General features: G+C 38.5%; 2 protein-coding genes across 2 annotated transcripts in view; one reads left to right on the forward strand and one right to left on the reverse strand.

Annotated features, from left to right (window-relative positions):
- The window catches only part of LOC145233195 (uncharacterized), a 56,301-nt gene that overhangs the window by 6,946 nt on the left and 36,617 nt on the right, over window positions 1–12,738 (forward strand). The window contains exon 3 of the mRNA XM_080097873.1: window positions 10,761–10,842. The gene's annotated coding sequence lies outside the window, so the exon portion shown is untranslated. The remainder of the gene's footprint in view (window positions 1–10,760; window positions 10,843–12,738) is intronic.
- On the reverse strand, window positions 971–5,193 carry LOC145233377 (uncharacterized). Its single transcript, XM_080098096.1, has 3 exons — window positions 4,727–5,193; window positions 4,311–4,411; window positions 971–1,645 (listed from the first exon to the last, which is right to left on the reverse strand). Exons 1-3 carry the CDS (start codon window positions 4,894–4,896, stop codon window positions 1,548–1,550), a joined length of 369 nt encoding a protein of 122 aa, XP_079954222.1. The 5' UTR covers window positions 4,897–5,193; the 3' UTR covers window positions 971–1,547.

Genomic DNA, 12,738 nt, shown 5'->3' on the forward strand with positions numbered 1-12,738 from the left:
TTGAAACACCCTAAATTTTGCAGTGTTTAAAATTCGCCTCACTCTGTGCTGTCAGTCAATAAAATTATTCTACTGGGGACATTCAAAACCATTTTTTCCGATCACCTATTTTTATAAAATTGGTCAGAACCTCCCAAACAAGGTTGGAAAAAGTGGGATTTTGAAACAAGTAGAATTTACTCACTTAGAGATTCGTATCGTCAGGTCTCGTGTCGCTTATGAATTTTTAATAATTTTTGCATATAACATGGTCGGGTTACACATAATCCGCCGAATCAGACAATGCTATACGTGTTCTGTTTAGGCTGGAAGTCAAGTTTGTTGCCATTCAACAAATTTAGGGAATTTGATTATGCTTATAACACTAAGAAATAAATATATTCAGGTTTCGTTGTTGTAAATGTGACGCTTACTAATTTTAAATATTTATAGCGCGCAGTCTGTATATTGAATCAGAAATAACGCTAACTAAACCGCACATCTTAAGTATGAGTATATATAGCGGCGACTTGATTTATTTTTCTTTATTTTTTATCCATTGACCGACTTTTTATGACGTCTAATATTAGGTGCAGCAGGGTTTTCATACAGGCCGGTTTTTTCGGGCTTAGGTATTTTTTAACAAACGGTCTTGATAACTTTAAATTCTCTGTCAGTATTTAAAAAAAAAATACCTATAGCTAAGTAGCCGGATGGTGGAAATATCCTAATGCCAAACAGCTTTTAAAAAGCGTCTTGTGTTTAAGCCATTGTCTATTATAGTTAATGCCTTCTTTATTATAGACCTGTCAATCAAACTTTCGGGGCTAAACCGGCTTCTCAAAAACGATTCGGGTTCGGGCTCCAATTTCGGGCCCACTTTTTTAATATTTTAAGTGGAGCTATCTATTTTATAGTTGTGACAAAACTTGATACTGTTTAAACTCGTAACCTGAAGCTCAATGCGAAACCAGCAATATTTTTCATGAAATCATATGGGCGAAAAATTTATTGATTGACGTTCACGACGATAGGGGCAAGAGGAAAGTAAACGACTGCTGTAGTACGTAAAAATCAACACAAAACAACGACGACGAAATAAATAAGAAAAACAAAAATCGACGCATGAAATAGATTTTTATTTTTTTAGGAGATTTGTTTCTATGGCACTTTTTTAAATTGTTCAATTAACCGGTAAACAGTAAATGCTGTGGGTAAAATGGAACCATAAATGAGGTACAATGGCGAAAAAATGCTGCCTGTATGTTCAACGGTTTGGCCAATGCGTTAAAAAACGTGCAGAGCGCAAACCGTTCCGCAATAATGAAGACAAATAGGAAACTTACTCATCCGTAACCAAAACGCACCAATCAGGGGCCGCGTTGGGGCTCAAGGGGAAAACTCTTTGTGGGCTTCGACAACACGACAGGCAAAAAGAGAGCAGAAAAAAAAGGTGTAACAACAAAAAATAAACACTCTGAACTGAAGAATGGTAGCGCGAGCGGGCGATGACGTCCTGTGCGTGTGTGACGTCATGTGCATTTGTGACGTCATTTACGTGTATGACGTCACCAGCAGTAACGGCTGCAGGCGCGGCAAGATACGTGGAAGTGGCGACGCGTCGTGCGCTTCACAATTGTGTGGAGGAGACCGTTCGATAGTTCGTCTGTGAAAAGAAAAGAAGAAAATTAATTATTTTGATATTCTATTTGAATAAGGTATACTGATGATGCTGAAAAAAGGTTGTGTATTTCATATTAATTAAGTCAAGATAAACAACGCCTTCAATCGGCCAGCGTACAGTGAGGATGAATATTTATAATTAAATTCTGTCGATTTCCACTGTTGATTGTAACTTTAAAGTTTTTTGCTTTAAATTTTTATTACACCAAATTAGGAAAATATGAGACTTATCTCAATGGTAGCAATTAGTGTCAAAAAATCTCGATGAATAATATTTTTTCGCACGGTCTTTGTAGCATAATGGAACAAGTGCATACATTCTGCTACCCACTTGCGGGTTTGAATATATGCGGATATTGGTGTCTTTTTGCGATTTGGGCGGCGCTTTTGTGTGTGGTATTACTTTTAAGTGGTTACTTGCGTCTTGTAATCGCGGCAAACTGATTTAGATCAACGGATTAAGTCGGTGTATAGCCACATACACCTTTTACTCGATTAGTGGAAGCCCTTTGAAGTTTTTTCTAGCACTTCTGGTTCGCGATTGCGCTGTCAAAATCAGCCATGTTGTAGCATTATTAAATCCGCCACGCAATTTGCATCATCCTAGTTAGCCTTTGCTGTAAATACCTTTTTACGACCGTCCTCGATACGCTTCACTATCCTACCGCATTATGGGACAATTTTATCGATAATGTCACTCTTTTACCCGAAGTAACGTGTCCCAGTTAGGGTCCGGTTACTTTGGCGCATGTCGTCGACCGTTCGGCCCAGGGGGTAAACGGCAATTACTGCGCGTTTTTCCGGCCCAAAACACGCTCCCTAATCCGACGTTTAGCGAAAGTCGATCTTTTTTGACGTCGCCCAACCGTTGCGAACGCCTTTTTTCTCTGGATGACATAATTCCAGTACATAGAGCACAAATCACTGTTGTTTAAAAGGTCAATGCTTGCTATTTATGAGTGCTTATGTCAGATTTTAAATACAAACGACTCTTTTTAGCACCAAAAGCCATTTTATCGCAGCAGACAGGAAATGTTTATCAACCTTACAAAGTCTTTTTGTATTACGTGGTGTTTGGTTGCGACGAAATAATTTGACGAATCACTAATTTTTGTAATTGGAGCGAACTTAAACTATCAGCTTTTGAGCTCTAGGGTTTCTTGCGTGCAAAGCCATGGTTTTATCGCTCCTTTAGCCAACGAGCTTCGTTTCGCTGTTTACACTAAAGATTTTGACGTCAAAACAATCTTTGTTTTTCTTTATGTTTCTTTGCTTGCCTTGAAAAATGCCCCTGAATCTGTAAGATCCCATTTTTACCTAACAAGTACAAACCCTCGCGCCCTTGTAAAGCCCAGCTAAGCGTCCAGTTGTTTGTGGCACGGGTCGCTTAGTGTCAAAGCCCCGTGAGGCGGTAATTCGTAGATGACCGCGCCGTTGGTTTAAGCTTGACCCACAAAAACCAGCTCGCCAAGACTTAAAAGTTGACCGCGGAGCCGCCAGGTCAATGCCAACGATTTTCAGGCGAATTTTTTACCGAGAAAATTGCCCGCGCGAAATTGTTTCAAGCCCCGTTATTGCAGCGCACCCTGAATTCAATCGTCAGCGGGGTTTGAAAAGTGATTAATTTCGCATTGACACATCGTTTCACCGCCCTTTTGAGGTTGGTGTTGAGCGCATAAAGTTAATAGTCGCTGGCACTTCGCCTATTTACATGCATTATTCAGCGCTAAAACCGCACCCGAGTATTCTTATTCTCTGCTCCACGATTTATCAACATTGGCTGAATAAGCGTCTTTCGGCCGCAGAGAAATCGGCGCCACAACCAAACTACTGAGCACTCCGCCTTTTGTATTTTCCAGAAATATTAAGTTCAAAAATTCCGAAGTTCATGGGTATCGTTTGTCCTAACGTAAAGATGTAAATTAAAACGTTACTTCATCCTGACTGTAGCCAGATTACTTTCAGTGCCGAAATTCAAATGATGAAAATTAAAGTGTAACAATATCGTCAAAAAATTATGTGCTATAATACTTTGCCGTCTTAGAGCATACTTAAAATTACAATTTTCTAATCTTTGAAACAGATACGAACGTATAGCACGTATTTATTTGCGTTTAATATTAACTTCTACGCAGAATGCGACAGTCTGGGCCCACCATCCCTTATTGGTTTTCGACCTTTTTGCAGGTCACTTTTTCGCCCGTTGCTGTCTATTTTGGTCTTGGACACATTTAATCGACCACTTGGTGCAAATGTTGATTGGCTTGAGCGCGCGTTGGTGATGTTTATCTATGCGTGGGAAATTTTAGTTTGCTGTAGTCGAGTTTCGCCGCTGTTTGCTTTTTATAGGACTACAGTTTTCCAAAAATTACCCTCTGTTAAAATCTACTTCCCAAGCGCCCCAAAGATGAAAATCCAATACATTGAGATTCCTAAACTATTTGACATTGCTTTTGTTGATCCAAATATGATTGTGTTTACGCTTTTAAATGTTTAAATAGTTGCAGCGCGAAATTGAGCAGGTTTATCGTTTGCGCAATAATCTTTCTAATACTCGAGTGGTGTATTTGCTAACACGAAACGAATTGAGCTGTTAATAAACTGGCAACAGTTGGTTGCTGATGCTATATTAGCAAACGATAACTCACCTTGGTCAGAAATGCTCCGTTTAAGTAACCGCGGATTGCAGTAGTTTGACATGTACGCGCATTTGAATTTAATCAGGCCTTCGCACTTGCTGACTCGAATCCTGCCAAAAATAAAACAAGAATAAATTAAAATAAGTTTAACACAAAAAATTGCGCATTTTTTGTCAGTACGCACGAAATAATAACGTTTAGAATTAATATTAATGGAACTACTGCTGTCGCGTACATGTAGAATACAATATTTAAAAACATTTTTGGCTGCAATTTAGTTTTAGATAATTTTTGGTACAAACACTTTTTGCATTTAATCGTTTATTGCCAATATTTGTCACTCCTATTTTTGTTTTTGCGTTTTTAAATTGTAACTGTAATACAGTTTGTTTAAAAAAATCGCCTCAGTCATTTGCGTCTCTTACCAAAATCTCGGGGAATATGGTCCCGCATTCGTCGTGGCAATGCTGCAGCATAATAAAATCACTAACACGCAAACGGTGGGGTTGTATGTGATTCCACGAATAGTAACGGGGGACTCAAACCGACTCAATCCCTCCAAATAAGACCTTCGACACGATGATATGTACTCCATAACAGAATTTAAACAAGAATCAGTATTCCGATAATAGCACCTCGGGCTCAGGAGACAAAATCACAGACGGCTGTACTGTGAACTTTAATACGACTTCACTAAACTGATTTTCGAAAACGCATGCCGCGTGCTTATAAACGCGCCCATTGTTTTGTCATAAATCCCTTTTTTGCGAAACGCCGTCATTATTCTGCCTTTAGAATCGCAAGTAAAAGGTCGCACATCTTTGCAAGGAGAAGACGAGCGAAAAAGGCAGCTAGCTCGGCGTTTGCTGGCCTCGTAGCGGCTGACTCGCGGTTCCTACTGTCCGCGCTTTTTTCGCTGACTCTTAAAAAGAACTAAACTATCAAAGATTCGATTCATCCGCCGAAGCAGAAAATCGATTTATTCCGGCTTCCCGACAAATTGGCTTGTCCTACGATGGACGTAAAATTGACGCTGTGAGATTGATATGACGCATTGAGAGACCTGTGGGACGGCGTTTTAATGATGTTGTTTCGATGTTCTTCATCAGTCGTGAATCTTTAATTGACCTAAATATGTTTCACGGTAATAATCGACCTGGTTTGAATAGCAATACCCTGTTAGTCGCAATATGGCATTCAGGGGATTTTGAATTTCTTTTTTCTGATCACTATCGGCGATTATTTCTTGTCTTTATCTAAGTTGGTTATAGATGGTAAGTTTTCTTGCTCAACTACACGTATTTACTTTTGTTGGTACGTTACGCTTTGCCTGGTTAGCTGTTTCAGAACGAAAACAGAGCAAGGAAAATGTTACCACCACAAGTTACGTTTTTGCTCTAAAAAGGCAGACATTTTAGCCGACATTCAAACGGTTCTGTTACTGCATGCGGTTTGGGCTTTTATGACCTTTTTTGTGTATTAACCAAGTCGTAAGTGGTAAGTCGGGTATGGAGTTTGAATAGAGCTGACTTGGTTCCGTCCTGATTTCACAAAACCACTTTTGTGGCGCACTTTTGCCAACTTTAGGCCTGACTCGACATTTATTTTAACAAAATTCCGAACAGAACGGATTTCAGTACGTCCGGGTTTGGGTTCTAGCATCACTTTTAGACTGATTACAACTTTGTTTTAGACTCACGAACCGACTCGAACCCTAATCCGACCCGACTTCCGACTTTGGCACTGCATTAAAAATTTTAGCGGGTCACACTTCTTTCAAAATCCATATAAAACGTCTTCACAAGGTCATACAACCTGTAGGAAATGAACCGCAGGTTGTACACCCCTGTCTTACTATACATCAAAATACGACAGTAAACAGTATATTAATGCGATACAATGCCATACTTGTTAATGTATTTTTGATGACCCTCTCTCAAAACGGAAGGTTGACGTGAACTCCTACCACTCTTGCAAATTTGAAAACGACTTTGGCATCTCGGAGCCGTTGTCGTATGGGTTTGAAAGAAAATGAATCTGCAATTTGCAATTTGCTGACAGATAATTGAGAATGTTTATGTACCCAAGTTAAACAGGCACGACGCGCTCACTTATGACTTGTATGTACTTACTCATGCCAAAAAGTGAAAAATATGATTCGCGCCACTTTATATTTCAGGCCATACTTGCCACTATATAGCTTGACCTCATATTTACCATTCATTTTTGGGGTCTTGACCACCAGACGAGATAGGCAATAGTTTCAATTTTTCTGTCGCCAAGGCAATTCTCGCACTTCACGACTCATTTCGTTCGCGGTTGTGACAAATCCACCAATAATAAGGTTCGTTTATAACGTGGTCAAAACTGCCTCGAAGACATGTGGTAAAATCGTTTGTCATTCTCTAATGGTTGTCAACTACTTTGTACAATTCGACCTTAACCCGAAAGTACAAGCCCGTGAAAATTTTCAACCCTATCAGTTGCTGCTTTTTGAGAAAATCCCCCTTACAGCAAGTTTGTGTGGTAAATGTGAAGCGACCTCGTCTTCTGTAATATTACCTTCGCCTTAATCGCACCCTAGTAAAAACAAAGCACATACATAACTGGGGTTTTTGTACAACAGGTGTTGTGTCTGTTTAGCTGGAATGCAAAATGTAGTTCAGTTTTGTGTATTGTTTCTTGTTTTTGAGTTCTGCTGACCAACCTGACGAGACCAATTTGCTGTTACAGATGTTAAGTGCATGTAGGAACGATTCTGTATGTTGCGCGTTCGGTATTTATGACGCATATGTGCTCTTGTTTTAACGTGTATCTGCCTTAAAACGTCCGTTTCCTATCGAAAACAAAGATCTTGTTGAAAATTCTAATTGTCATTTTCCAAATCTCTTTGAAACAAAATTGTCCACGTTCAAACGCGTTTCCTTTATGACTCTCGTATTGGTATCGGCAATTTATAAGTTAGCTCATTTGAAATACGTAAAATTGATTCAATTATCCCATATCTGTTGTCACATCTTACATATTTTTCTGTGAATCAACTTTCGATGTAAAAAATACAAACAATCACCCCGATTCTTCCTAGGAATGTGTGATGGTCAGTCACACAAATGACGCCTCGTTTAAAGATAAGAGCTCGCAAGTTCCTTTGACGTAATGTGGTGAAAACGTCAAAATAAATGTTTGCAGTGGCAACACAAGCAACATAGAAGTCATAACGTGTTCAGTGATTCACCTTTCCAGCAGTTTCAATTGCCCTAAAGTTGTTTTCTACATCTATGAAACGCTATACTGCGGTTCTAAAGTTACAAAGTTGAACGTCCTAAACAAATTTGACATCTACATGCAATAAAAGTTCTATATAACGGAAATTCGTTGATCCAAATGGCTTGCATGTATATTGATGTTTAACATGAAATGAGAGACTTACTTTTGAGCTGACGGCTTTGCATGTCTTGTGTAGGTGACTTTAAAAGGGTGCGACTGTGTAAAGTCTGACTGCTTTGACGTGAGTGCAAAACACAGCAGCAGAGATGCAAACTGCTATCTTGCATTACTGAGCCATTGCTCATATCCTAGTATTAGACCCCGGGCGTTTAGGATTTGGACTAAGCTTGCAGCGCGAAACTGTTAGTTGTCAAATTTGAACAAGATTAGTCGAATCCATCACCTAAATCGAATTTTTCGCACCAAATTTCGACGATATTTTAAATTTTGTGTAATTTAAGTTAAATAAAATGTAAGGTAAAAATGTTTTTTTTTCGTGTGTGAAGTTTGTAAATAAACTTTACAACTGATCAATCCCCAATAAATTCAGCCCTTTTGTAGGTTTCTACGTTTGGATCTTGTATTTTGTGCACGTTTAAATAAAGTCAAATTATTTTAGGAGATAACGATATATGTTTATGAATGCAGTAAACAAATTAATTTGCATTTGTAACGTGCTATTCTTCCCGATGTGGCCTGGTAATTTTTTTTGACATTTATGATTATCGCCTAATTTGACACTTTTACATTACTGTTAGCAAGAGCATTGGACAATATAGATCTTATTTTATGGTAATCTATGATTTTACTTTTTCGGGCAGTACAACAATCACAACTAAAATTAAGAAATGGAAATTATTCTAAAGCTGTCGGTTTGGGTGTTGGAATTAGAACAAAAGTTACTCCCAAAAGGGTGCCGTGCGAACCTATATGGATCATGCAGCTTACTTAAAACAACAATATTACGTTGTTTTAACGTGGCTTTAAACCTAGAAATTCCGAAAACATTTTGGTTGTTCACCTCTGAGCTACGTGTAGCCTACTTATTTATCACGTCACAATATGTGGTGGTGACTTCGCTAGGAAGCATTCCTGAAATCAACCGTGCTTGCTTCCCAGGCCCCAGACGTGGTTCAATGCTGCTGAAATGTCAATTACAGTGTGAAAAGGTGCGTGCTTTGCAGCTAATGTAGCCGATTTGGTTTAAGTTCCATTACGACTCCAGCATGAGGCAAATTATCCCCTGGTTAAGGTTGGACTCGGTCAAGCGCAAGTACCTGGAAACTTAGTTGGTTTGGTTTTGGTTTAAACTTACAGTTGCATGGCTGACGTAGCATCCCCATGACGTTTGAAACCACCGCAGACTATACACAACATTGCGAATACCTTTGCAAGAATATTGTGTTTGTAGTGCATAAGTAAGACATTTTGGGGTGAACATTTCAAAGCAACGCCTCGTATTGTTTTATTTTATATTGACACATTACATGTTGTTAACAACATGAGTAAGACATTTTGGGGTGAACATTTCAAAGCAACGCCTCGTATTGTTTTATTTTATATTGGCACATTACATGTTGTTGACAACATGAGTAAGACATTTTGGGGTGAACATTTCAAAGCAACGCCTCATATGGCTTTATTTTATATTGGCACATTACATGTTGTTGACAACATGAGTAAGACATTTTGGGGTGAACATTTCAAAGCAACGCCTCGTATTGTTTTATTTTATATTGGCACATTACATGTTGTTGACAACATGAGTAAGACATTTTGGGGTGAACATTTCAAAGCAACGCCTCGTATTGCTTTATTTTATATTGACACATTACATGTTGTTAACAACATAATTCCTTAAGAAGCTGCGTCAGCCATGCAACTGTAAGTTTAAACCAAAACCAAACATGCTAAGTTTCCAGGTACTTGCGCTTGACCGAGGCCAAACTTTAACCAGTATCTCAGGAACATATGGTGTTTGTAATGCAAGAGTAAGACAATTCAGGGGTGAACATTTCAAAGCAGCCCCTCGCATTGCTCTATTGTATGACACATTATATAATTTTTTTGACAACATGCATTATATTGAGTAAATGTAGCTTACAAACAAGTTGGCTCACTTTTAAAAAACGTTAGGATAGGAAGAAAAGAATGTTTACTGCAGAATAAACCAAATGAACCAATGTCCAAAAGCGTTTCTTCATGTTGCAAACTGCTGAGGGGTTGTGTATGATATTTTGTTACGGTGTTGAAAATTTATTGGTCTGTGTTTACCCAAAGTATGAACACAAATGTTGATGGATATTTATCATTTACGCCCGATTTCCTTATGTCTGGACCGGTATTCCGAAATCAACAACATGCTATTTCATACAATAGAGATAATTGTTGGCATTTTTCGAAAAAATTGCAATCATGCACTTCCCGGCCATTCAAGTCCATAACCCTTGTCGTTGTTGACTTGGACTTAACGGAAACGGGATTTATAAGCATCGGAATGCATCATTACTTTCTAAAGGGTATCTCATATACGGATCGACTCCTGCACTGAACACTGTACAAACATTGTTCTAAGTGCTTTGCTGTTTTGACTGCTGCGAAGCTGAGTTGGCTATTTGCTCCGGCGTCGACAAAAAACTTTCCGCAAAATTTTTGTGACCCTCAGTGACGTGGTGAAAGTTTTTTCGTCCCACATTATCCGAATTTTATGCTTGAATTGATTGCAATAAGCTGGTTTGTGTGTTTTGACATGACAGATCAAAGTTGAACGTCAATAATAAATATTCTATTATCCTAACACAGGTATCTCGTTTGGCATGTCAAAACGTCGGTAGTTTGTAACAAAACTGACGAAGGAAAGATATACGTTTTTACTTTAAGCCTCGCAGCAACAAGAGCATATTTATTTGTTAATAATAAATGATCTGTAATTTTTGCAAACAACACTTTTGTTATTTAGAGAAATCTCCCGCAGACAATAACATGTAAAAAAGAAAGATTCTTGCTTCTGATCTGTTGAATATTTAGACTGTTTAAATTCGACAGTTGCCCACGTTTTGGCTTTTACGGAATTCTTGATGGCTGTTTATTTAACGCGAAATATATGTTTCTGTTGATTTTGAAAAAAGATTTACACTTTTTACTTTTTTTTTATGAAACAGTCTTATATGTAATTTTTGCATATGTTCAAAGGTTGAAGTTGAAAATCAATTTTTCAACGGAAGTGGATCTCTTCAAGCGTTCATATTTCCTGCAGTGATGCTCTTTTAAAGTGGTGAGCGCTCTGGATAATTTCCTTCACTGAGGTGACAGTTCATGTTTATGGATCTTGTAAAAAATAAAAACATTTGTACCTCACAGAGCGATCGTATATCAAAAACCCAACAGATTCCAAACCGCGTAGTAGATTGTTATTGATGTTTCCTTTGCTTTACCGGGGCCAACGACTGTTGTTTGTTTCGCCTTAGACCCGGTAAATCAACACCTGTTAGGAGCCTTAGCGCTTCTGATCATCAAAGCCGCCTAACATGGCGATAACTGACATCGGTCAGAGGCCTACGCGGTTTTGGAGGCCTAATCGAATCATTGTAATGGAGAAGAACACACACCGCTTTAACAAACTTGTTTGAAAGACCCGTGACAAACTATGGGAGGTTTTGCCCGCGAAGAGGCTCTCTCATAGGATCAAAGTGTGCAGGATTTGTAAACAGATACCTTGCCCCGAAACTCATTCTTCTGTTCTTGAGCTACCTAGTAAGCTTAACGCGTTATTGTACCATAACACCCCAAATACTAAAGACCAATCATACAGCGTTCTAATACCCTTACATATTTTTCCCCGGAATTCGAGTACTGCTTACTTAGCTGCTGCAATATTCATGTTTTCAAACGCAGCTGAAGCGTGCAATATAACGCACCTTTTATTGTTTTGGTGTTAACACGTGCCAGCGGATCAGGTAACCCACCCACGTTAAGCTGCGAAACGAAATTGAATCCCTCGCTATTTTACTTTTATAACCGCGTAAAGCGTAGTAAACACAGATGCTTGTCCTCAAATTTCAAAGTGGAATGCACTTTTACATATTTTCCAGGTTTGGAAAAAAAACTTGCAGCATTGCAATCATGATTTGTGTGAAGTGACTTCGGTAATCAAGTTTAAAGAGCTCTTCTGGCAAATGTGATTAGAGGGCCAATCATTTGTTATCGCGCGGTGTTTTCGTTGCGTTGTTACGTGCTTGCGTTCTATTCTTTTTTTCCTTTGTTTATCGTGCACTGTACTAGTCGCATTCAGTGTTATTTACCCTGATGAAGACGACCTGTATAGGACGTCGAAACGTCGGAATAAAATCACATTTGCCAGAAGAGCTCTATAAACTTGATACTATGCCTGGCAGCAATAGCTTATATATTGACTTCGGTAATGTAACAGCATTAGAACATTGGTTTTCAACTGTAGGTAAGGTTGAAATAGTGAACTTAAAAAAAATATAGTCTCTTTCGAAGTGAAATCAACCCCACAGTAGCAGTTTCCCTGTGATTACTGTTCTATACATACTAATGATGTACCGAATCGGCGAAATTTCGATTCGGCCGAAACCGAATATTCGGTGGTTTTGCCGAATAAATTCGGCCGAATCAACCGAATTATTTGTGACGTCACGCGAAGTCGTACCCTACGCCTTTGACATGAAAACATAAGTTTATCTACCTGGCTATTAGTACAGAATGGTTGTGTTTCGTCCTTATTTTGATTGCCTCAATCATGATTTCCAACCCGACAATGAATCACTGATTTTTCGTATGCAGCTGGAAAAACGATATTGTGTTAAAAATACAATGATTGACACGATTTGCGTTGGTACTAAGCAGAAAAGACACGTTTACGCTTTAAATGTGTGTTCGTAAAAGATTCTTTGCAAAAGTGGCCGATTCGGCCGAATAAATTCGGCAAACCGAATATTCGGTACATCTCTAATACATACATATAATCTAAAACCCAGGGTTTATACACTGGGTTTTAGATTATAATAGTGAACATAATTACGTTGAAACGATATTTCGAACGATAATATTCCTAATGACAATCCTAGCTTTCAAATATATTTTATCACTTTTCGCAATTTTCTTTCCTTTATCGTTAAATAGATTAGTTTACAATATTTTAATTGAG

The sequence above is a fragment of the Phallusia mammillata genome, chromosome 6 (genome assembly GCF_965637545.1).
Source record: "Phallusia mammillata chromosome 6, kaPhaMamm4.hap1.1, whole genome shotgun sequence".
In the NCBI taxonomy this organism is placed as follows: domain Eukaryota; kingdom Metazoa; phylum Chordata; class Ascidiacea; order Phlebobranchia; family Ascidiidae; genus Phallusia; species Phallusia mammillata.